We start from the raw sequence: 24834 nt of genomic DNA, 5'->3' as shown, positions 1-24834 counted from the left end.
GCATGGTAGTATTCCATTATAATCATACATCACAACTTGTTTAGCCATTCCCCAGCTGATGGGGGCTCAGTTCCCCTCAGTCCCTGCAATTTCCAATTCTTTGCCAAAGGTATTCAGTTTATTGCCAAAGACTTTCTAATTTTTAGTGTCTTTTTTGTGTCCATGAGAATCACCAGAAATGGATATTAGGGAGTCTATGTGATCTTGACCAAGTCATCTCTCATCCCTGGGCCTCAGTTTCCTCATCTGTAAAATAAGAGCATTGAACTAGAACCGGGATGTCAAACTCCTGGCTAGCCAAGCTCCGAAGTGCAGCCAAAACCAGATTAAAATATAATTGGGAAATGTATAAAAAAAAATAAATAAAAATCCAATACAACATAGATCATGTTAATTTATGATAGAATTTCTAGGTCAATATGCGACCCACAGGGATCCATTTCTATTTGAGTTTGACACCACTGGTTAGAAAACCTTCAAAGTCCCTTTCTGCTCTAGGTCTGGGAGCCTAGGAACCAACAATGCATTATGGACCAATGTTGGAAGGTTCTCTGTCATGCCTTACATGAGAAAACATCAGACTTCTCTGCTGTTACCATGTACCAAAAGCCCCATGTCAGTAGTGTTGTGCAGGCAGTCCCCAACCTCCTCCATCTGGGAGGGCTTCTTCCCTGTGCCAGGCCCTGTGCCTTACTTGCTCCTTTCTTGGAGGACAAGCAGTTGCTTTGTGCTCAGAGCATTCAGTTCCTTGGTCTTCTTTGGGAAGCACCTCACAGCTGTTTTTGGACCTTCAAATTTTCAATGGTCCTCTTCCTCCTCTAGAGCTATGCCATTCCTTGGGGATGCTTGTTGGACTAGAAGCTGCTCACGTCCCTTCCAGCTTTGTGATTCAGGGAGAGCAGCCCTCAAATCCCAGCATTTTCTTGCATTACACCCAAATTCAATTTTTCCACATCAGTTGTTTTCTGAGTTCCTTCTTCTACTTTGACTGCATTATCTTTTGTCTTTTCCTCTGCTACATTCATTCTGCCCAGGGCTACTAAGTGATGCAGTGGACAGAGTTTTGGACTTAGGAGTCAGGAAGACCTGGATTCAAATGCTACCTCACACACTTAACTACCTGTATGACCTTAGGCATGGACAAGTCACTTAATCTCTCTCCTCTCTCGTTTCCTCAAAGGAAAATGGAAATAATAGCATCTGCCCCTCCCTCTCCAGGGTCATCATGACCACAAGAGATATGTGTTAAGCATTTTGCAAATCTTAAAGTGGTATAGAAATGCTTGTGTCTGATTTCAGTGTTTTCTTTGTTATTTCCCATCTTTAAAAGATTTTTTTTTGGTATTCCTTCCCAAGAGGGACATTCTTTTAATATATTATATTCCCAGGTTATTGATATTAATAATGTATACCCAAATACTTTTCATCCCTCTCAAGATTTTTTAGCTATCTCATCTTGTGAATGACTGATAACACCTTAATGTTTCCTGTCTCTGTGAGTAGTTGCCACTTTCAGTGGGGATTCTTGGAACACCAGGCCCTGTGATAGCCATTGGGCAGATATTTGTAAAGGATTTCAGTGGCTGCTTCCTCATAAGGTCCCACTTGTGCAATAAGCATCCATTCCAACTCTAACAAACCATTCCTATTTAGAGGTATTTGCCCTCTTGAGAATGCTAAATCAACAATTTTCATTTCTGCCAGGTCAAAATTCACCCACTAAGAATATCAAACCTTCACCATCTGTAGCACCAGATCCTCCAAAAGAAGACATTTGTAATTATAATATTACTTTTGCCCCAGAACTCAACAGACCACCCAAGGTAAGAAGTTATTGGTTTTTGTATAAAAATGACATGGCATTAATATAGGCTTCCCTCTGCTTGATTCATTATTGAGCCAAACAGCTCAACCTATTCCCTAAGTGCAGTCAGGCCATAGGAAGATACTTTGAAATTTATAAGTCATCTCAGAGTGTTAATGCTGAAAGTCATTGCTCATTGCCATCAAAGTTGAGTATGTTACACGGGATCAATGGAAAGTTTGCAGGCTTGCAAAAAATGGTGCAAGTTTTAAAAAAATATATATTAGATGAGCCTTAGCTTATCGATGGTTCACTGGAGTTCTCCCAAGCTTCCATTGTGGCACAGGAGGGATGGTGGGTTCTCAAAGACTGTTTCAGGAGAATCCAAGCTATGACAGGTGAGAAAGGCTTCAAGGTTGAGCCCAGCAACAAATTGGTATATCTGTCCTCCAAAGACCAGCTTAGTTAAGGGAGAGAGGCTCCTTTTCTGAAGCTTGTTCACTGGAGTATTATTTTTTTTTCAGCCACAGCAACTCATGAAAGCTATCTATTTGGGTATATAAGGGCTACAATCTGTGTTGGTAGAGAGGATGCTCCCACCAACAAAATCACAGATATGGTTTGAAAAGTCTCCATTCAAGGCAATGAAGTATTAAATGAGGTCAGAGACTGAAAATTCCAGGTGCCCATATCCTCCCTTACCTTACCTGACTCAAACCAAGGAGAGATACTTAATAGTTATCAAACAGAGAAATTGCTTTTGGATTCTTTTTGTAATGGTAGATGACTGTGCCAGGCCCTCTGTACTGTATCACCTCATCCCCTTGTGACCATTGGCAAGTAATTCCCAAGAGACCAGAGAGGACCTTTCCTTCACATGGCATTTACAGATCTTTACAGCCTTTGAAAAACAACTTAGGCCCCCTATGAACTCTAATCTTCTGAGCTATGTGATCCACATTATTTGAAAGAAATTCTATACCATTAAGGGGAAAAATTACTGTTAGCCCTATCACTTGCTATGGAAATAAGTGATACCTAGTTCCAGATCAGTCACTAACTCACTTTATGACCTTGGACAAGTTATTTAACTTCTCATTTTATGGAGGACACAGTGAAATGACTTGCCTTGTGCCACCTAGCTGATTCAAAGGCAAGATCTGAATACAGACCCTCTAGTCTAGCACTCTGTCCTCAATGACCTACTTCTCCCATGAGAAAGCAAAAGGCAAGTTCCCTGAGGAACAATATGGGGAACAAGCTGGAAGATACACTTTGGCCAAGGAAAAAGAAAACCAAGTGTCCTGTTAACTCACTTCATTCTATATTGAACAAAAGTGGCCTAAGTAACTACTCTGAGCAGAGCATAGAACCCTTTTTATTAAAGGGCTCTCACACTAGAGCTTCTGCCTATTTTTTCCTATTCTATAAGAAAGCCAATAAGGAAAATCCATAGGCCCCAGATTTGTTCCTGAAGGCAGCTAGATGGTGGATAAAGTGCAGGGCCTGAAGTCAGGAAGACCTGAGTTCAAATCCAGCCTCAGACCCTTATTTGCTGAGTGACTCTGGGAAAGACACTTTACTTGTTTTTGCCTCAGTTTCCTCATTAGTAAAGTGGGAATGAAGAGAGCCCTCCCTCCCAGGTTTGTGAGAAAATCTTTGTAAAGCTCTTTGCAAACCTTAAAACACTGTATACCCTTATGCTAGTGATGATAATGATGATGACGATGATGATGATGGTGGTGGTGGTGGTCAGTCGTTGAGCCTAGAGACCAAAATGAAGTCATGGACTTCCTTGGGGCCTACAGGATTGGAATGTCTGTATACAGTAACACTGCAGTGAGGAGACTCATCATCCTGAGTACAAACCCAACCTCAGACTCTTACTAGCTATGTGACCCTGGGCAAGTCACTTACCCCAGCTTGCCTCAGTTTCCTCAGCTGTAAAATAAGCTGGAGAAGGCAATAGCAAACCACTCCAGTATCTTTGCCAAGAAAACCCCAGATGGGGTCACACGGAATCAGACTCAACTGAAATGAATGAACAACAACAGTAAACCAGACAGCTCTACTCTCTAAACAGAGCTTACACCCCAAAGAACATTGACCAAAAAGCCAGATATGGCTCTGAGCATCTACTTTGCCCCTTCAAATCCTTCCTCAAATTTGCCTGCATGGAGAAAACTTTGTTCCTCTGGGCTGACTTCACTTAGTTACACTGGGGACACTATGAATTCTATGACGAATTTTTGTTTCCTTCTAATAAATTTTGCTTGTACATTTCTTATGACAAGGGAAATTTTGTTCACTTTCAAAATAAGATCTTGAATCCTTTCAATTTCTGTTTCTCTTCATTGTGTAAAATGACAAAACAAACCAAGCTTAAGCAAGATGTTCACATTTTAAGAGCCTTTCTCTCTCTCTCTCTCTCTCTCTCTTTTTTTTTTGCATGTGCTAGGTACAGCAGAGAGAGCTCCCCGCAAACCTGTATGAGAGACCAATGAACAGGAGAGCAGGCTGTCCCTTTGACTTAGGTAAATTGTTATTGTCACTCACTGGGTGCCTAGTGTGCCAGGTACCACAGAAACAAGGGCCGCCAAAGCAAACTGCTCCAGAGGTTAGAGTCTAGTAGATCAAATGAGAGAATCTTTGTAAAGCACCATAGCTAGTTATTGTTATCATTAATATTAGAGTTGGGGAGGCAGACTGGACATATTATGATAATCAATAACTACAAACAAGTAGATCAGATGGAATATCATGTGCAAAGTACTTTGTAAACTATAAAGCCCCCAGCACTGTGAGCTGTTATTGTTCCAGCCTTTCCTGAGAGGGCTTCCCAGAGGAGGGTGGGATTTGAAGATGCGATGAGACCTTCAAAGAAGGAGCAGAGAAGATGACTAAAGGTAATGCAGGTGATGGGAACGGAGTGAGCAAAGATGAGGAGGGGTTGTGGATGGCACATTCAGAGAATGGTGAGTCTACCGAATTATAGACAACCCTCTCCAAAAAAAAGCAAATGCCCTATGGCATTGCAGAAGCTGAATTGGCTTCCATTTAGAGTGTCAGGGCTAAATCCTAGAAGGCTCGAAGTTCAGAATCTAGTTGCCTTGAGTGATGGGGCTTCAAGTCAAAATATTAAGTTTGTATTGTAATGGACAGACTGTACTGTAATGTGCTTCCTAAATGTAGCATCCAGAACTGAATACAACATTCTGACTGTGATCTGCTTAGAGTGATAGCTCAGCACAGCAAAGCTATCCCCGACCTTGCTCTTTTTCAAAATGGGGCTCCATATCTCAGATCTAAATGGAAATTCTGAGGAGTGGAGTCAGTCAGAGCTCAGCCAGAAAGAACTGGAGGAGCTGGAGCAAGTAGCAAATGAAGAACGATGAGATAGGACTGAGTTGCAGCAAAGAAGGAAGATATCAAGAAAGGCATGACAGAACACAAGAGGCAAGCTGTACCCTGTACTCAAAGCTAAGGGAAGTTTCAAGACAAAGGTCTGCTTCTTTCCTCAGTTTCCCCTAATGGTTCCTGTCTGTCTATAAACACAATCACAATAGAACAGGCTGGTTCTTTACCCAAATGTTTCTGCTTACCTGAACTTTGCCCCACCCACATAGAGGCCAGATGTTAACTAGAGATAGAGGTAAATTAAGGCAGAGAGCCAAATCAGCCAAAATATTAGGAATTTTCCTAAATGAAGGGCTAATTGTAATTGTACTGCTTACTTCTTGTCTACAGTAAATGTCCGTAAGTCACCAAAAAGAGAAACACATGGACCTTAAAGGCCATTATATTGGTCCTAGGCTTAAAATGAGATTATAATGTTAGAGAGCACTAGAGATACGCAGGGGCTAAAAGACAAAGCCATTGAAAAGTAAAGGCCATGGAAAGCTTTCAGATGGAAGCTGGTAGGGATGATGTGGATATTGCATTGCTAGAGGACTGGCATGGAGCAGTGTAGCTAAAGCTATACAGAGGACACCTAGAGATAGAGGCAGGGATACAGAGAACATTTTGCAAGATGCTGTTGAAACTTTGGGGACACTGAAAGTAACTACTAACTTATATGAAGAAGCTACACTGGTTTTTCTAAATTCTCCGAGGATGTAGATTTTTCTAAAATTACCCAAAATCTATTCAGCTGTGTATATCCTTTGACCCAGTGATTCCACTGAGCCCCAAAGAGATCAAAGAAAGAAGAAAGAAAAATGTTTATTTTTGTCATGTCATTATAATTATGTATGACTATTTGTGACTCCATTTGAGGCTGTCTTGACAAAGATACTGGAGGAGTTTGTCATTTCTTTTTCTGGCTCATTTTACAGATGTGGAAACTGAGGCAGGCAGAGGTTAAGTGACTTGCCTCAGTTCATACAGCTAGTAAGTACCTGAGTTCAGATTTGAACTCAGGTCTTCTTGAACCTTCCTGAGTACAGACCCAGTACTGTACTCACTGTGCCATGTAGCTACCCATAAAATATTTATAGCTGCTCTTTTCTGTGGTGGCAAATGGGAAACTGAAGCAATGCCCATCAATTGGAGAATTGCCAGATGAGGTGTGGTGTGTGAATGTGACAATACTACTGTGTGACAAGAAATGATGAAGGGGATGGTTTTAGAAGACCCTGTGAAGACTTGTATGAACAGATGCAAAGTGAAGTAAGCAAAACCAGGAGAACAATCTACACAGTATAGCAATATTGTAATGATAGTAAACTTTGAAAGACTTAGGAACTCTGATCAGCACAGTGACCAAACCAAGTTCCAAACAACTTAAGATGAAATATGCTATTTACAGTCAGAGAACTGATGAACTCAGAGTACAGAGGGAGATATTTTCTTCTTCTTCTTTTTTCTTTTGTTTTTCTTGTCTTTTCAATGGATGGAGGAGGGAGAGAATTTGGAACTGAAAATAAAATAAAATTCAATTATAAAAATAAATCCCCAGGAAATTGTTATGTGACCTCTCAAAGAAGAGAAGATTCTACACCAAGATAAGACTGTTCATCAGGGAATATCTAGAGATAGATTATCTGGATTAATCTTATGAGAAAGACCTATCTAGTACCAGGAGCAGCTACAGATGCCACCAGACTTCTATACCCAAAGCATATAATGTGATATCACAGTGGAATCCCAGGACTAAAACTGGACTTTATCAGGAAAGGAACCATGTCTCCTGGAGAAAAAACACATGGGATATATGGGTCAGAAGTATAACCAAAGCACCAGCGGGCATCTGAAGCAGGGAAAAAGAGACAGACTGCTACAAGTATCAGGGGTACAGCTTTTGGAATTATGTAGAGTCTAAAAACTTCAAGGTCTGCAGTCACATGGCAACATGCTTACAGAGACCAGTAGAGCAATATGGTACGATGATGGGGCACCAGAAGAAACACATGTGACATTCTTTCAAGGTACCATTTAGCCAAAGCAAAGAAAGCCCTTCAAGTTTGTAACTTGGGTAAGAGACTGATAGAGAATAAAACAATAAAATCCAAAGAAGCAAATACAGTTAGACTGGAACAAGTGTGTTTGGGTATCACATACCCCCAAGAGTAGCCTCCTAGGAAATGAAGAGATGGACAGCATGAGGCCCCCTCCTTGAACGGAGGTTCCAGGAGGAGCCCTCTGCCCTTTAATTAGAGGATACTGAGGAGGTATGTGATCTTGTGGGACGCAGACACTACTGGGGCTTGATGGGGAAATTCAGAGGAGTGCTGCAAGGTGGAAAAAGATGCTTACCTTTTTATGTTTCTCTTCACTTCTGTGTTTGAATTTCAGAGTTTCTCCACAACTCTGATCTGTTCATCGTGACTGTTTGTAAGTCCTCTATTTCATTAAAGGTCCGTATTTTCCCCTGTAGCATTACACTCAATTTTGTTGCTTGTTATTCTTGGCTATAAGCCCATATCCTTTGCCTTCTGGGATGTGATATTTAAAGTCTCTACTCCTTGACAGTGGTGGCTTCTAAATCCTATGTGATCCTGACCATGACTCCTTGGTATATGAATTCTTTCTTTCTGGATGCTTACAGTGTTTTTTCCTTGAACTGAATGCTCTGAATTTTGACCATAATGTTTCTGGAAGTTTTCATTTTGGGGTTTCTTTCTGGATACGACAAGCAGATTCCTTCTATTTACATTTTGCCCTCTGATTCTAAGAGATGTGGACAGTTTCCTTTTAAGGCTTCTTGAAATGTAATGTCTAGGCCCTTGAGGCTTTTTTGGTCATGGAGTTCAGATAATCCTATGTGCAAACATATTTTCATCTGACCTAAAGAAGCAGGTTTTTAAACAGCCATTCCATCAGGCTCACTCTTCAGTACCCTTGTACATTTCCACATTTCCAGTTTCCCTTTCCTCCCAAATGGAGCATAAGTGCATTCTCAACAAGCCTGCAAATCCCAATGCAGCACAAAGGATTGAAGAAAGTGTCTCTTTGCACAGACTCTTAGTATCAGTGAGTTTTTGTTAGTCATTTATCTTGGTTGAAAAAGAACCAACTTTCTTCAAATCATACCTCAGACACCTCACAGAGAATTGAAAGCTGAGCCCTGGATTCTGGAAGATTGAGACAATGGAGGGAAGCTGAGCTGGCCAATCATCCCAAGCTGGAAAGACTTCCAGTATGGACCCCTGGTCTGGCATCCAGGGACAAGCTGAACTGAATTTGACAAGGCTCATTGCAGGGTGGTTGTCTATCAGATGATGAATTCTTTGGGCCACAGCAATTCATAAAGATGGTCTACCTAGGTTGGAAGCAAATGGCAATCTGTGTCAGAACAGGGAGCACAATCACCAAGGAAATCATAGCTCCCTGAAGTACTGAGAGAAATAAAAGAGTTACCAGTTAGCCTTTACTCTGAACGTGCCATCCACTTTGAATTAACTCAGAAAGGGGGCAGCAGAGGGACACTGGACTTGGAGTCCTGAGGACCTAGGTTCAAATTCATCCTCAGACATTACTAATTTTGGGCCCTTACGCAAGTCACTCTTTGTGGCTCAATTTCCTTGTGGGGAAAGTGGAGGTGGAAGTAGACTCAATGGCCTCTGATGTTTCTCCTAGACCTCAATCTCTGATTCTATAAATACCAAGTTCAAAGGGAAATAATTCTCTAAGCATGGGCTAATTTAAAGCCGACTAGAGTTTCTTAACCAGGGATTTGTGAGCTTGCTTTAAAAAATATTTTGATAATTGTATTTTCATATAATTGGTTTCCTTTGGACTCCTATGTATTTTATGTTAAACACTCTGAGAAGGGGTCCACAGGCTTCACCAGTCTGCCCAAGGGATCCATGAAACAAAAAAGGGATAAGAGCCCTTAAAATAGATCCTTCTAATAGAATTCTATTTTTTTATTGTATTTCAGCAGGAACATCATAAGTATGGACAGAATGTTGTACCCATCATCACTGTATGGCTGCATACCTATTCTTTGTAGAGGCTTATATTATCACCACTATTATCCTAAACTATTTATTCAGCCCCTGTCTACCTGTAGAGTTTTGCAAACTAATATCCTAAGCAAATTGACAGAAGCCATTTCCTACCTTCTGGGAACTTATAATTAAGCTAGACAATATTTGAATGGGAAGACAGAAAGGAAACACATGGAGAACTACCCAAACTTTGAGCAAGTAGATGAATTAATAATTAACACATTCACATTACTTCCCAGAAGAAGTATAAATACCCACTTTTGGAGTTGCTCTTATATTTTCAAATGGCCTGGGACCAAGAAATATTTATTCTCTGTCTCTCTCTCTCTTTTTCTCTCTCTGAATGTTACAAGTAAATAATGAATCTTTTTTTTAGGGCAACCATCCCAAAGAGCCTTCGTTTCTCATGTTCTCTCAAATACGTAAGTAAAGAACAAAATTAGTGTGACCTTTGTGATGGGTAAAATCTGAAATAACTGAGAAAACAAAGGTTTGAACTTCTGAGCATATTGATTTATTAAGCAATGCATACCAGTTGTGTAACAAATCAGGACCAGGATTCTTCAGCCTAGCACTGGACCCTGAATGCAGGGGGAGACATTTTTTATGCATTAAAAGAAAACAATTAACAAGATATAAATCAGGATACAAGATTAAGTAATTTGATTTCTAAGTGGAGGAAAAATTAAGGGCTTTCTGAGTTGAGAGGGGGATAAATGAGTTTCAAGAGTTGAGACAGGGGAGAGTAAGCAGGCAGATTTTTCCAGATGTGAAACAGAATGTCACTCAATCCCATGATTAGCAAGCAGGTAGAATTTACAGGAAAATGGAATTTAGGTCTCAAAATGAAGTCAGTTTTACAAGATGAAGTCACTTTGGTTTACACAAGTCCCATCATTCTTTTAATTTCCCTCTTTGATTCATTGCTGAGGAGGCTAGTCCACTCCCCCAACAGATCACTTATTTATAAGCCAAATTTATAAGATTTTTAATGTGCTCATGCTTACCATCAACATTATATACCAAGAAAAGACACTGGGAAGCGTCTTCTTACATAGTTTAGTACAACAGCTAACATAGAATTTAAGAACAATTACGATGATATACAAATCTTATTAAATAGCCTGTACAGGTAAGCTAAATGGACTAATTTTGAGAGGGGAGATTTACATGTCACCAAGGTAACCAAGAAAACTCAACAAACATAAACAAAACGAAACAAAAAAAAGCCAAAGCAATGCAATGGTGATCATCAGTTTCAAATAGCATCAAGTCTCCTTGTAACCTAGTAACCTACTCCCAATGTCCATTTAATCATCACATGTTGTATTCAGTCCTAGATGCCCCATGTAGTCCTCTAGTCCCTGGACATATCTTGGGCATTTGGGAATAGACCAATAGCTGTCTCAGGACAGCTCTGAAGGGGCTACGCTTCTTCGGTTTCAAGTAATTTACAGAAATTCCTAAATAATTCTGCTAAAATCTGCCAATAACAAGACTTAATAAAACTTAGTACAACAACTAAATTTTGTTTTCCAATAACTAGTTCATTTGGTGAAAACCAGTTCAAGTCTTATAGAGTTGATCCTACTAACAACAGAGCTATAAGAACATCAAGTTAGAACCCATAATTCACCTGAGACTTTAGAGAATCTCTATATACCCCTTGCTGTTTTTATCTTTACCTCAACCCCATCCTTGATATAAGAATCTAAAAAAAAAATCATGAAGGTCAGAACCTTCTGTCTTTTAAAATTATTAGACATACTTTAAAATGGGAAAATTATTTCGCTTTACGAGTATCAATACAACTTTATATATTAAATCCTCATTCCAGTTTTGAGAACTTACTACTAACACATAAAGCCTGAATTTCCAATTAGAAACATTTAGAAGTCAATCATATGCATATGTGTATAGTTCTTAAAGAAAACAGTCTATTCCTGTTCCTCAAATTTTACTATTCCATTTAATTAGAAAACTTATATATTACTACATCCTTGTTTTATTATTTTGTCTAATTTGTCTTGGGAGGATATCATCACTATATTATAATTTGACCAAAAATATAGATGAAAATTATAAGATTTTTCATACCTGCATTTTATTGTAGTAGCTCAAAAATATTCCAGTATTAATCTATTAATTAATAGATTTAGTATTGTACTTACAAAATCTCCATTGCTCACCTGACCTGATTTTTGGAAATTTGCTATGAAAGGAAAAGGAGACTCCCAAATTTTTGCAATAATGTCAAGCCTCATCCTTTCAAGGGCACAGAATGATTTGACGTATACCACAACAGAGGAAAAACTCCCTTCGTTTTGTTTGATTCTAGGCACAAGTCATATCTAACAGGCAATCCATATTTCCATATTTTTCACAGGGTACCATACATCCAGAATTAGCCAGGTAGTAAAATTTTCTGTTCAGAAAAGAAATAGCACAATGGAGAAACGGAGTCAGGAGGATATTACCCTAAACCATACCAAGGTCACCCCCCTCAGCTTTTCCCAGGGACAGACATCTACCTGCAATGGACTGCACTACATGCCATTTTCTCCTTTACTGCTGAACTGTTGATTTAATGGGCACTTCAGCCATCCCTGTAATCAAATTATATCCCCAAGAGTTTTTACCTCAAATTACAAAATTATACTAATCAGAGTTTAGGCTTTGTGGTAAACAAGAAAGTTCTGTTGGCCACATTCCTAGGTGAGAAGGGTTGGGACCTAGCATGGACAGGTTGGAGGTCAGAAACTGATGAAGGGCCTATTAGAGAGGAGAACATAAAGTCACATGGCCAGGGGACGGTATCGAGGGAGAGCCAAAGTTCAAAAAATAGTATAAGAAGCCCCCTTTTTCTGAATGTGTTGTAGTCATCCTGTAACCTTCTTGGGGAGGCTACCCATCCATTCAGGGGGAATGGACGTAAAAATGAATAAAAGCTTTCCTGATTTCACAACAGGGATTGCTCTTTGTTTAAGGTGAGCATGTTTGTCACTGCTGGGGCTTGTTAGATGGGCTCACTTCTAACAGGCTTGAATATTATTAGTTTTCTCATGTTTCACTAACAGTTACATGTCATTACTTTTAAATTATCCGTTACTGATAAATTAAAACTAACCACATTCTGGAGTTTCAGATATACAGCAAATACATGATAGTTGACATAATGTATTGAAGTCACAGCTTTAAACCGCACTGTACATTTCATAATTTTTATAAGTGATAGCTAACAATGAAAACTCATTTTATCATATAGTAAACTTGTGAATTCTCCACTTTGAGTGGGAGAGGGGATCTTATTTTCTCAGTTCTAGGTTCTCAGACTTTAGTAATTTAGATTTTGCAACATTCAGTCAGTAGGGCTGATAAGATCTTATGACTCTTTCCTGAATACAAAGTCTCAAGGGACCTCACAGATAAGAATATCTTAAAGAGTCTGTGCAACTTTTTCCCAAACAGGCAATTATGATTCTCTGTTTTAAAAACAAAATGTGCCCCACTAAACATGTAACAGTTCTCATATATCTATTTTTATCACATTATATTAATAGCTCAGTTTGTAATTTAAGGGCATCCAGATTAAAAGAGGAGGTATTTGTCTAGCAGCATTTCTGACATAATATCATGTATTTAAAACATGAAACAAAAATTTTTACCAGTCAGAAGGCATCGATTCAACCAAATGTATTTCCTAAAATATCTTGCTCAGAAAATCATTAACCTTATTACCTTTGGCAATTTGTATTAATCGCATCAAAAACCTGGTATAAAGTTATCAAGTATGGAACAATTACATCCAATGAAATAGTCAACTTTATATAGTACTTACCATAAGCCAGGCACCAAATTGAGTATTTCACAATCATATCATTTGATCCTTATAACAATGGTGGGAGCTGGGTTCCATTATGCTCCTCTTCATGGATCAGCAAACTGAGATAAATAGAGATAAAATAACTTTCTTAAGATCACACAGCTAATAAATTTCTGAGACAGGAATGTAACTCAGGCTTCCTTGCATTTTTTCAGCATTTTTTTTGCATTTGATGCCACAATTAATATGAGCTCACATTTCACCACACCATAATTTAGTTGCAGGATTAATTTCAATCAAATGAAATCTGGATTTACAACCACAATATCAAAATCTCAATTTCCCAGGGCTGTTAGTCACTTGTGCTTTCAAATTTAGAGCTCAGAGTTAACAGCTCATTTACAAAGGTTCATGGTAGCACTCTGATCTTTCCTTAAACTTTTAATTTATTTTCTTTCAAAAATCACCCAAAGAGCCAAATCAGTTCCTTTCATGTTCATAACCTGGTCTCATCCTCCCTCTCCCTGAGGCTTTTCAGTTTTGATCCTAAACTATTCCAAGTGGCAGCCTTGTATTCCCATCCCCTTGCTTTGGAGCTCATGAGATTCCAAAGACTGGTGAATATACCCCCAGAATAATCTTTGAGGAGCAGAGTGCTATATTTCCTAACCATATCCCAAATTATTTAAATAACTAATCTTTATTTTATTGTGCAATTCAGCACAAAATTTTGCACAATCCTAATTAATTGCAGTAGTGTTACCCTTTTAGGTTCCTGAGAGAAACCTAATGGTTTCTTTCTAATTTTCTTTGGTGATTTTGCTTCTAGTTTACCTAAACAGTTCTGTTGTATAAAGCTTCGAAAGTTCTACTTCAGTGTTACCGAAAGATATTTCCAATTCATGGTCGCTTTCCCTATTTCCCATCACCGTGAATCCAAGGTCTAGGTCCAGGCAATGGTGGAAGAGGAGTGAGTGGTTGCTTCACACAGATCCCTCTTCAGTTTAAATCACCCTTTCCATTTCTTAATTAAATTTTTCTCATTTTTAAGTTGCTCCCTAATTTAAACATGGTCAAGAAAAGGTTCATAAGACATGCCTATTAAGTTGTAGATAAATTTAAAATGTGAACTTCATACCTAATTATTTTCTTCCCTCTGGGATTACTTTCAAACTAGCTAGCTGCCTTCCTTCATTTATCATCGTCAGAGAAAAAGGAATCTAAGTGCTGTTTACTCCTAAAACTTTCACATAATTCTTATTTGTCCTTAAAACAAATTCTACAGAGTGATACCCCAAAACTCACTAAGATGTGTTTGGCTTCTGCTAAGTGACTTATCCGATTGGATAAAGAGAAACGAATGAGTTCTTGGAATTACCCTAAATCCCAGTAGTTCTCCCCTGAAATCTTAAAATGATTAATCTCTAAATTCCTTAATGATTAATCTCCAATCTCCTTAATCTCCAAACCTCCAACATCTGCTAAGATATTTTTAGCAGTTACTATAATTTGCACAAATTCCTACAAACTAGGAAAAAGTTATCTTTTCTTTGATTTTATCTCTGTAACTCCATGGTAACCAGGGCTGAAATAACAGAGAAAGTATATTGAAGGTCTTTTTTCCTTTGTAACCTAATCTTTTGTTGAAAACCTAAAGTAGGAGTTAGTCCTGATTACTGGGACAGAGGTTAGCATCAGATTACAGAAGTTTGGGGAAACTGCCAAATGAATGAATGAAACTTTATTCATCTTTCCCAGTATGCTAAACTCTTCGGCTGCAGCTTTTCAGCAGTTTTCCTGGCTGGCTGCATTTTCCCCTAAGAAATGTTTTCAAGGTAGCAGAATCTACAAACACCAAACATGACACACAACAAAAATTATTTTCTGAGCATTTTACAAAGACATAAAAACAGACACAATGATAAGACAGAAAACAGTGTGCACAATTTTCCAAAATTTGTAGTGATTAAAGATCCTGTCGGGTAAATTTTGGGACCCATTTGGATTTTATATATTTTAGCATAATATGAGAGCTCTATGTTTTAGTTGCTTCTTTCACTCTAGTATGGGAATCTATACTTGTTTCGAGGTCAATAAGAATTTCTGTAAGGTGGGGGTGTCAATTTAACAATGAGCTTGTCCCCTGGTTTCATGCCAAAAGAAATTTCTCCAAGGAGGAATCCTTTGGTATTTTACTATTACCAAAACTCATTGTGCCCTTAAACAGAATATGTCTTCCCCAGCAGTGTGGGGGTAAACCTTACCTTGGCTCGAAAGAATTGAAATCGAGAGGGAAGTCCTACCTTCAGGGCAGTCTTCCATAAAAATGAATATGCAGTCCTGGGGGCTGGAGTTCTTTAGTGTTAGGGTTAGGGTATCTGTCTAACACGCTGCTTTTCATTGATTTTTTTCACATGTCCACCATGGAAATATATTTTTTATTTCTTCACATCAATTATTGATGTATTGCTTGCTTTTAAAATGGATGGGTAGATGATGCGGGAAAGGGAAATTGGATCTCATTTTTTTTTGAAATATTTATTACATCTCTTTATTTTTCTATGAACTTTTATTTTTTCTATTTTTGTTAACTTAATTTATTTTAGTTTTAAACATTCATTTTCACAAGAATTTGAGTTCCAAATTTTCTCTCCATCTCTCCCCTCCAACCCACCCTTGAGATGGCATGCATTTTGATCACCACTTCCCCCAATCTGCCCTACCACCCCCTTATCCCCTTACCACTTTCTTGTAAGGCGATGCAGAATTCTACACCCCATCATCTGTATATCTGACTTCCCACTTGCATGTAAACACAAATTTGAAGATTTGTTTTTAAAATTTTAATTCCAAATTCTTTTTCTTCTTCCCTCTCCACCCACCTTCATTGAGAAGGCAAGCAATTCAATATATGTAGTTATGTAAAATAATTCCATAATAATCATATTATGAAAGACTAAAAATATTTGCCTCCATCCTATCCTGCTCACTCTCTTTTTCTTTTTTCTTTGACCCTGTCCCTTTTCAAAAGTGTTTGCTTCTGGCTAGCACCTCCCCCAATCTGCCCTCCCTTCTATCATCCTCTTCTTATCACCTTCCCCCTTACTTTCCTGTAGGGTAAGATACCCAATTGAGTGTGTATGTTATTCCCTCATTAAGCCTAATATGAGGAAAGTATGGTTCACTCATTCCCTCTCACCTCCCACCTCTTTCCCTCCACTGTGAAACCTTTTTCTTGCCCAATTTATGTGAGGTAATTTACCTCATTCTATCTCTCCCTTTCTCCTTCTCCCAATATATTCCCCTTTCATCCTTAATTTTATATTTTAGATATCATTCTTTCGTATTCAACTCACCTTATGCTCTCTTTATTTCTCTCTTCCTTCCTTCCTTCTTATCTATCTATCTATCCATCTCTAATCTATATTTCCTCAAACTATCTTAATATTGAGAAAGGTCTCATGAGTTACACATCTCATCTTTCTATGTAGGAATGTAAAAAAAAATGATACTAAGTCCCTTAGGATTTCTCTTTCCTGGTCACCAATTCATGCTTCTCTTGTTGAAAGTCAAATTTTCAATTCAGCTCTTGTCTTTTCATAAAAAATACTTGAAAGTCCCCTATTTCATTAAATGTTCATTTTTCACCTGAACTATTATACTCAGTTTTGCTGGGTAGGTGACTGTCAGTTTTAATTCTGGCTCCTATGACCTCCAGAATATCATATTCCAAGCCCTTCGACCCCTTAATATAGAAGCTACTAGATTTTGTGTTATCGTGATTGTATTTCCACAATATTGGAATTGGTTCTTTATGGTTGCTTACAATATTTTCTCCTTGATCTGGGAACTCTGAAATTTGGTTACATTATCCCAAGGAGTTTTCCTTTGGGGATCTCTTTGAAGAGAGGATTGATGGATTTTTTCAATTTCTATTTTACCCTCTGTTTCTAGAATGTTAGGGCAGTTTTCCTTGATGATTTCTTGAAAGATTATGTCTAGGATCTTTTCTTTTTTGTCATGACTTCCAGATAGTCCAATAATTTTCGTATTACTTCTATTGAAGCTATTTTGCAAGTCAGTGGTTTTTCCAATGAGGCATTTCCTATTTCATTCTTTTGATACTGTTTTAAAATTTACTGATTTCGCATAAAGTCATTAGCTTCCATTTGCTCCAATCTAATATTTAGCGAATTATTGTCTTTTTTTAAAATTTATTTTATTTTGTTTTATTTTTATTTAGCTTTTAGCATTCATTTTCACAAAATTTTGGGTTCCAAATTTTCTCCCCGTTTCTCCCCTCCCCCACCCCAAAACACCAAGCCTTCTGATTGCCCTTATCACTGACCTGCCCTCTCTTCAATCATCACTCCCTTCCCTTGTCCCCATCTTCTCTTTTGTCCTGTAGGGTCAGAAAACTTTCTATACCCCATTACCTGTATTTCTTATTTCCTAGTAGCAAGAAAAGTACTCGACTGTTATTCCTAAAACTTTGAGTTCCAATTTCTCTTCATCCCTCCCTCCTCACCCATTCCCTTTAGGAAGGTAAGCAATTCAATATAGGCCATATTTGTGTAATTTTGCTGATGACTTCCATGATAGTCGTGTTGTGTAGGACTTGCTATATTTCCCTCCATCTTATCCTGCCCCCATTGCTTCTATTCTCTCTTTTGATCCTGTCCCTCCTTAAGAGTGTTGACTTCAAATTGCCCCCTCCTCCCATTTCCCTCACTTCCATCATCCACCCCACCCTGCTTATCCCCTTTTCCCCCACTTTGCTGTACTGAGTGACTGATCTGGGTCTCAGTCCTGAGTGGCAGCCTTGGGGTAAGGAGGAGCATTGGCAGGGGTGGAGATGGAGGGTGTTGTGGAAAGAGAATTCTACTCTCATTTCCCGGGCAGAAAAGTTTTTGGTAGCTTCCAGACCAATGCACAGACCAGGAGAGGAGTAAAGTCTTATCCCTTACTTGGGTCATCTTGGAGGAACTGAGAAAATAGAGGTGCCTAGAGTATACCCTCCTCTTCACAGAGGATTCAAAAGTTAAGCAGCTGGGTGGGAAAATGCTCCCAAAAGGGAAAATTCTGACTATAGAAGGCTACTTTTTTTTTGGTGAATAAGTATTTCCTTCCATTCTTTTGGAGGAGGAAGAACAATGCATACCAAGAGAGGAAGACATAAAAATCAAGGATTCTCTATCCAAAATCTCCAAAATAAATGCAATGGTCTCAGGCCAAGGAAGACCTGTAAAAGGATTTTGAAAATCAAGTAAGAGAGGTGAAGGAAAAATTGGAAAGGGAAATGAGAGTAGTGCAAGAAAATCATGAAAAGAGAGTCAACACCTTGTAAAAGAGAACCAAAAAATCCTGAAGAAAATAACACTCTTATAAACAGACTAACTCAAATGGAAAAAGAGGTCCAAAAAGCCAATGAGGAGAAGAATGCTTTAAAAAGCAGAATTAGTCAAATGGAAAAGGAAGCTGAAAAGCTCACTGAAGAAAATAGTACTATAAAAACTAGAATGGAGCAGATGGAAGCTAAAGACTTTAGGAGAAACCAAGAAATTACAAAACAAAACCAAAAGAATGAAAAAATTGAAGACAATGTGAAATACCTCATTGGAAAATCAACTGACCTGGAAAATACATCCAGGAGAAGCAATCCAAAAATTATGGGACTACTTCAAAGCCATGATGAAAAAAAGAGCCTAGACATCATCTCTCACGAAATTATCAAGAAAAATTGCCCTAATATTCTAGAATCAGAGGGTAAAATAAATATTGAAAGATTGCAGCTATCACTTCCAAAGACATCCAAAAAGAAAAACTTCTAGGAATACTGTAGCCAAATTTCAGATTTCCCAGATCAAGGAGAAAATATTGCAAGCTGCTAGAAAGAAACAATTCAAGAATTGTGGAAGTGCAATCAGGATAACACAAGATCTAGTAGCTTCTACATTAAAGGATAGAAGGGCTTGGAATATGGCATTGCAGAAGTCAAAAGAATTGGGATTAAAACCAAAAATTACCTGCCCAACAAAACTGAGTATAATACTTCAGGGGAAAAATGGTCATTTAATGAAATAGAGGACTTTCAAGTATTCTTGATGAAAAGATCAGAACTGAACAGAAAATTTCACTTACAAATACAAGAGTCAAGAGTAGAATGAAAAGGTAAACAGGAAAGAGAAAGCCTAAGGGACTTACTAAAGTTGAACTGTCTGTATTCCTACATGGAAAGATCGTACTTGCAACTCTTGAAACTTTTCTCAGTGTTTGAGTAGTTGGAGGGTTCACACACAAACACACACACACACATAGAGGACACAGGGTGAGTTGAATAGGAAGGGATGATATCTGAAAAAAATAAAATTAAAGGATGATTGAGTAATATATTGGGAATAGAAAGGGATAAATGGAATGTGGTGAAATATCTCTCACCAAAGAGGCAAGAAGAATCTTCTTAAATGTAAGGGAAAAGGGGGGAGGTGAGAGGGAAAAAGTGAGGCTTATTCTCATCACATTTGCTTTAAGGAGAGAATAACATGCACACCCGATTTGGTATGAAAATCTATCTTACACTATAGGAAAGTAGCAGAGAAGGGGATAAGTGGGGTGTGGGGGATGAAAAAAGGGAGGGCAAATGGGAGAAGGGAGTAATTAGAAGTAAACATTTTTGGGGAAGGACAAGGTCAACAGAGATAACAGAGTAAGCGGGGAGCAGGACAGGATGGAGAGAAATACAGCTAATCTTTCACAACATAACTCTTATGGAAGTCCTTTGCATAACTACATGTGTATAGCCTATAGGGGATTCCTTGCCTTCTCAGTGGGGATGGGTGGGGAGGGAAGAAGGGAGAGAAGTTGGAACTCAAAGTTTTCAGAATGAATGTTGAGAATCGTTTTTGCATGCAACTGGGAAGCGAGAAATACGGGCAATGGGGTATAGAAATCTATCTTGCCCAGAAGAAAAGAGAGAGGATGGAGATAAGGGAAGGGAAGGTTGTGATAGAAGGCAGAGCAGACTGGGAGAAGAGGTAATCAGAATGCATGGTATCTTGGGGTGGGGGAGGGGAGAGATGGGAAGAAAACTTGGAATTCAAAATCTTGTGGAAATGAATGTTGAAAACTAAAAATAAATAAATAAACAAGAAAAAAGTAGAAAAAAAGAACAAAATATTCTAAAAGTAAATAGTGAAAACTATCTTTACACATAATTGGTAAAGAGAATAAAATTAAGTGGGGGATATGTGTCAAGAATAAGGCATAGTTAGTTAGTTACGTAGTTTTCTCTGAAAAATCCTAGTAATTGCAATAAACTGCAAAGTCAATATGACAGCCATGTAACATAGCCATAAGTGTGGAAAAGCTAATGGAATCTTGAGGTGCCTCAAGACAAATATGTCTTCTATGAACAGGGATGTTTTAGTTCCACTATATTCCGATCATGGAATAACTCATTTGTACAGTTGTGTCTGGTTGTAGATTCTATGCTTTAAAGAGAACTTTCAAAAATTGTAATATAATCATAATGGGGAACCAGAAAAGTGATGGCTAAGTATTTGTGGTAGTGGTACGGTAGTGATACTTTTCACAGTCATAGTGGTTTTTATCATCATTACAGTAGCAGTAAATGGTGGTGCTGGTGATATTGGTTGTGGTGGTTGTGGTCGTGAAGGAAGAGGAGGATGCCAAAGAAGACCAGGACGAGGACGATGAGGAACAGTTCTACTCATTGTTCTGCATGCAGAGGCTAGATGTTTCTTTGTGAGGTACATAATAGTGAGGATGCTTTATGCGTACAGGTTTCACTACTGGGATGCTGAAGTCTTTTCTCCTCTGAAATTTTGTGACTCTATGATTCTTTTGGCACTCTTCCTTTCTCACCTCTGCCCCTGGGAGAGTTTTCCTTTAAAGCACAAAATAAGATACAATTTCCTACACATTGCTTCTTCTGAATCACCTCATTGTCAGTCTTCATGACTTTTAAAAATTACTTTGGATTACTTTGTATCTCTTATAATCATTCACTTATATAGACTTTGTAAAGAAACATTAAATGTTTGACATAAGTTCATACAGTTAGTGATCGGTAGAATCAGAATTCTCAGTATAACAATGAACAATGAATATGATGTATTTGAAATGAAGTGGTGAGAGAGAAAAACATTGGGAGGAGAAAGGGAGAAATGGAATGGGGCAAATTATCCCTCGTAAAAGTGGCAAGCAAAAGACTTTTTAGTGGAGGGAAAAAGAGGGGAGGTGAGAGAAAAACATGAAGTTTACTCTCATCACATTCCACTAAAGGAAGGAATAAAATGCACACTCATTTTGGTACGAAAACCTATCTTACAATACAGGAAAGTGGAGGAGAAGGGAATAAGCAGGGCAGGGTGGGGGGATGATGGAAAGGAGGACAATGGGAAGAGGGAGCAATTTGAAGTCAACACTCTTGGGGAGGGACAGGATCAAAAGAGAGAACAGAAGCAATGGGGGCAGGATAGGATGGAGGGAAATATAGTTAGTCCTACACAACACAACTATCATGGAAGTCATTTGCAAAATTACACAGATATAGCCTATATTGAATTGCTTGCCTTCCCAGTGGGAATGGGTGGGGAGGGAAGGATGAAAAGAAGTTGGAACTCAAAGTCGAGTACTGTTCTTGCTACAAGGAAATAAGAAATACAGGTAATGGGTATAGAAAGTTGTCTGGCCCTACAGGACAAAAAAGAAGATTGGGACAAGGGAAGGGAGAGATGATAGAAGAGCGGGCAGATTGGTGATAGGGGCAATTAGAATGCTCGGTGTTTTGGAGTAGGTGGAGGGGAAAAATGGGGAGAAAATTTGGAACCCAAAATTTTGTGAAAATGAATGTTAAAAGTTAAATAAATAAGTTTAAAAAAGTAAAAAAAAGAATTTGGAATTGGAATTTGAAATTAGAATTTGAAATCGGAATTTGAAAGTAGATGATGAAAGAGGAATTTGGAAGTGGAATTTCATTTAAAATTTGGAATTAAAATTTGGGTATGAAACTTCAGTTTTGAAGATACATTTCCTCTTGTAAATTGAAAGCAGAATTTGGGAAAATGAGTTAGAACTTGAATATGGAATTGGAAGTTGAGTATTTATTTTTAATTTGGAACTTGAATTTACACTTGGAATTTGAGAGCAGAATTTGCAAAAATAGCTCAGCATTTGATTTTGCAATTGAAATTTGACCATGTACTTGTAATTTGTAACATGAATTTAGACTAGGAATGTGAAATTAGAATTTGGGATAAAATTTTAGAATTAAAATGTGGAGTTAAAATTTTGGTATTTAATTGGAAAGTGAAATTTGGAATAGGAACATGAATTTTGGAATTAAAGGTTGAAATAGGAATCTGGAATGGAATTTGGAATTAGTCTATAGAAGATTAATTAGGAAGTGGAATTTAAGTTTCAACATGGTATTGAAATTTGAGTGTAGAATTAGAATTTGAAAAATGTATTTTTCATTAGAATTTAAAGAAGAATTTGAACTAATAAGATAAAATTTGAGGAAGGAATAAGAATTTCGTATGGAATTGAAATGTGAAATTTGTAATTGGAATTTGGAATAAGAATTCAGAAGAGGAATTTGAACTGGAATTTGGAAGTGGAATTTATATTTGAAATGTGGAAATGGAATTTGGAAGTGGAATTTAGAATCTCAGTTTGGAATTGTAATGGGGAACTGGAATTAGGAATAGTAATTAAGAATTGGTATTTCAAATTGGACTATGGAAGAGTAATTTGGAACTGTAATTACAGTTTAACTTGGTATTAAAATTTGAGTATAGAATAGAAATTTGAAACGTGTTTTCAATAGAATTTAAATAATAATTTGAACTAATAAGACAGAATTGGAAGATGGAATAAGACTTTTGGCATGGATTTGAAATGTGAAATTTGTAATAGTAATTTCGAATAAGAATTTGGAATAAGAATTCAGAATTGGAATATGGAATTGGAATTTGGAACTGGAATTTGGAATTGGAATTTAGAATTGGAATTTAGAATTGGAGTTTGGAATTAGATGATGAAAGATGCATTTGGAACAGGCATTTCAATTTTAATTTGGAATTGAAATTTGGGTATGGAATTAGAAGTTTTTACATGAATTTACACTTGAAATTTGAAAGTAGAATATGGAATGACAAGTTTGAATTTGCATTTCGAATGAAATTTGAGTATAGAATTGGAATTTGCAACATGAATTTAGACTAAGAATTTGAAATTAGAATTTGTGATAAAATTTTAGAATTATAATTTGTAATTAGCATTTTAGTATTTAACTAGAATGTGAAATTTGGAATAGGAACATGAATTTTGGAATTAATGGTTGAAATAGAAGCCTGGAATTGGAATTTGGAATTAGACTATGGTAGAAGAATTTGGAAGTGGAATTTAATTTTCAACTTGGTATTGAAATTGGGGTATAGAATTGGAATTTGAAACTTATTTTCAATTAGAATTTAAAGAATTTGAACTAATAAAATTTTACTGGAAGATGGAGGAAGAATTTTGGTATGGAATTGAAATGTGAAATTTGTAATAGGAATTTGGAATTAGAATTTAGAATAAGAACACAGAATTAGAATTTGGAATTGGAATTAAGAATTGGAATTTCGAATTAGACTATGGAAGAGGAATTTGAAAGTGGAATTTTAATTGCAATTTGGTATTAAAATCTGAGCATGGAATTGCAGTTTTCAACATTAATTCACAATTCGAATTTGAAAGTAGAAATTGATTAAAAAGTCAAAATTGAAATTTGGATTTGGGATTTTAGTAAGTAATTGCAATGTGAAATTTGAAATAGGAATATGGAATTAGAATTTGGAATAAGAATTTGGAATTGGATTTTGGAAGTGGCATTTGAATTTGGAACTTGGAACTGGAATTTGGAATTGTAATTTAGAATTGGAACGTAGAATTGGAATTTGGAAGTGGAATTTGGAAATTGAATTTAGAATTGGAATTTGAAACTGGAATTTGGAGGTGGAATTTGGAATTGGAATTTAGAATTGGAAGTTAAAATTAGAGTATAGAAGAAGAATTTGGAAGTGGATTTTCAATTTTAATTTGGAATTCAAATTTGAGTTTGATAGGGGAATTTGGCACATGGATGTTCACTTGGGATTTGAAAGTATAGTTTAGAATAAAAAGCTAGTATATGAATTTCGAATGTGAGCACAGAAGGAGAACTAGGAATATGAATTTAGACAAGGAATTGGTATTTGGAGTATGGGATAAAATGTTTGAAATAGACTTTGGGATGAGACTATGAAAGAGGGATTTGGAAGTGGAATTTAGAACTGGAATTTGGAGCTTGAAGTTGCAATTGAAATTTAGAATTGAAATTTCAAATTAGAATTTTACTATGGAATTGGAATGTGAAATTTCTTATAGGAATTTGGAATTAGAATTTGGAATAAGAATTCACAATTGGAATTTGGAGCTGGAATTTAAAATGGGAATTCAAAACTGGAATTTGGAAATGGAATTTGAAAGTGGAATTTGGAATTAGAATTTGTGATTGGAATTTGGAAGTATGTGATGAAAGAGGAATTTGAAAGTGAAATTTCAATTTTAATTTGGAATTGAATTTTGGGCATGGATTTTCAATTTGGAAGACAAATTTTCCCTTGTAATTTAAAAGTAGAATTTGGAATAATAAGTTAGAATTTGAATTTGGAATTGAAATTTTAATATTTATTTGGAATTTGAATTTG

The 24834-nt window shown here is 37.1% G+C and overlaps 1 protein-coding gene and 1 long non-coding RNA gene across 5 annotated transcripts in view; one reads left to right on the top strand and one right to left on the bottom strand.

Annotated features, from left to right (window-relative positions):
* The window catches only part of LOC140516959 (fibrous sheath-interacting protein 2-like), a 46752-nt gene extending 33652 nt beyond the window's left edge, over positions 1 to 13100 (top strand). The window contains exons 12-14 of one of the 3 annotated variants that reach the window (XM_072627796.1): positions 1705 to 1823; positions 4263 to 4338; positions 9632 to 13100. In XM_072627796.1, coding sequence (XP_072483897.1) covers positions 1705 to 1823; positions 4263 to 4338; positions 9632 to 9681 — 245 coding nt within the window. In that variant the 3' untranslated portion in view covers positions 9682 to 13100. Of the gene's footprint in view, positions 1 to 1704; positions 1824 to 4262; positions 6115 to 9631 lie in introns of those variants that run through there. The other 2 variants (XM_072627797.1, XM_072627794.1) reach the window with 2 other exon arrangements.
* The window catches only part of LOC140516962 (uncharacterized), a 40063-nt gene extending 24626 nt beyond the window's left edge, over positions 1 to 15437 (bottom strand). The window contains exons 1-4 of one of the 2 annotated variants that reach the window (XR_011971438.1): positions 15382 to 15437; positions 13094 to 13197; positions 7559 to 8564; positions 6636 to 6719 (exon numbers count right to left, since the gene is read on the bottom strand). This is a non-coding gene — a long non-coding RNA (uncharacterized lncRNA). Of the gene's footprint in view, positions 1 to 6635; positions 6720 to 7558; positions 8565 to 13093; positions 13198 to 15381 lie in introns of those variants that run through there. The other variant, XR_011971439.1, reaches the window with a different exon arrangement.
* Between the last annotated feature and the right edge of the window lie 9397 nt (positions 15438 to 24834).

The sequence above is a fragment of the Notamacropus eugenii genome (assembly GCF_028372415.1).
Source record: "Notamacropus eugenii isolate mMacEug1 chromosome Y unlocalized genomic scaffold, mMacEug1.pri_v2 SUPER_Y_unloc_1, whole genome shotgun sequence".
In the NCBI taxonomy this organism is placed as follows: Eukaryota; Metazoa; Chordata; class Mammalia; order Diprotodontia; family Macropodidae; genus Notamacropus; species Notamacropus eugenii.
This window is presented reverse-complemented; position numbering and strand designations above follow the sequence as displayed.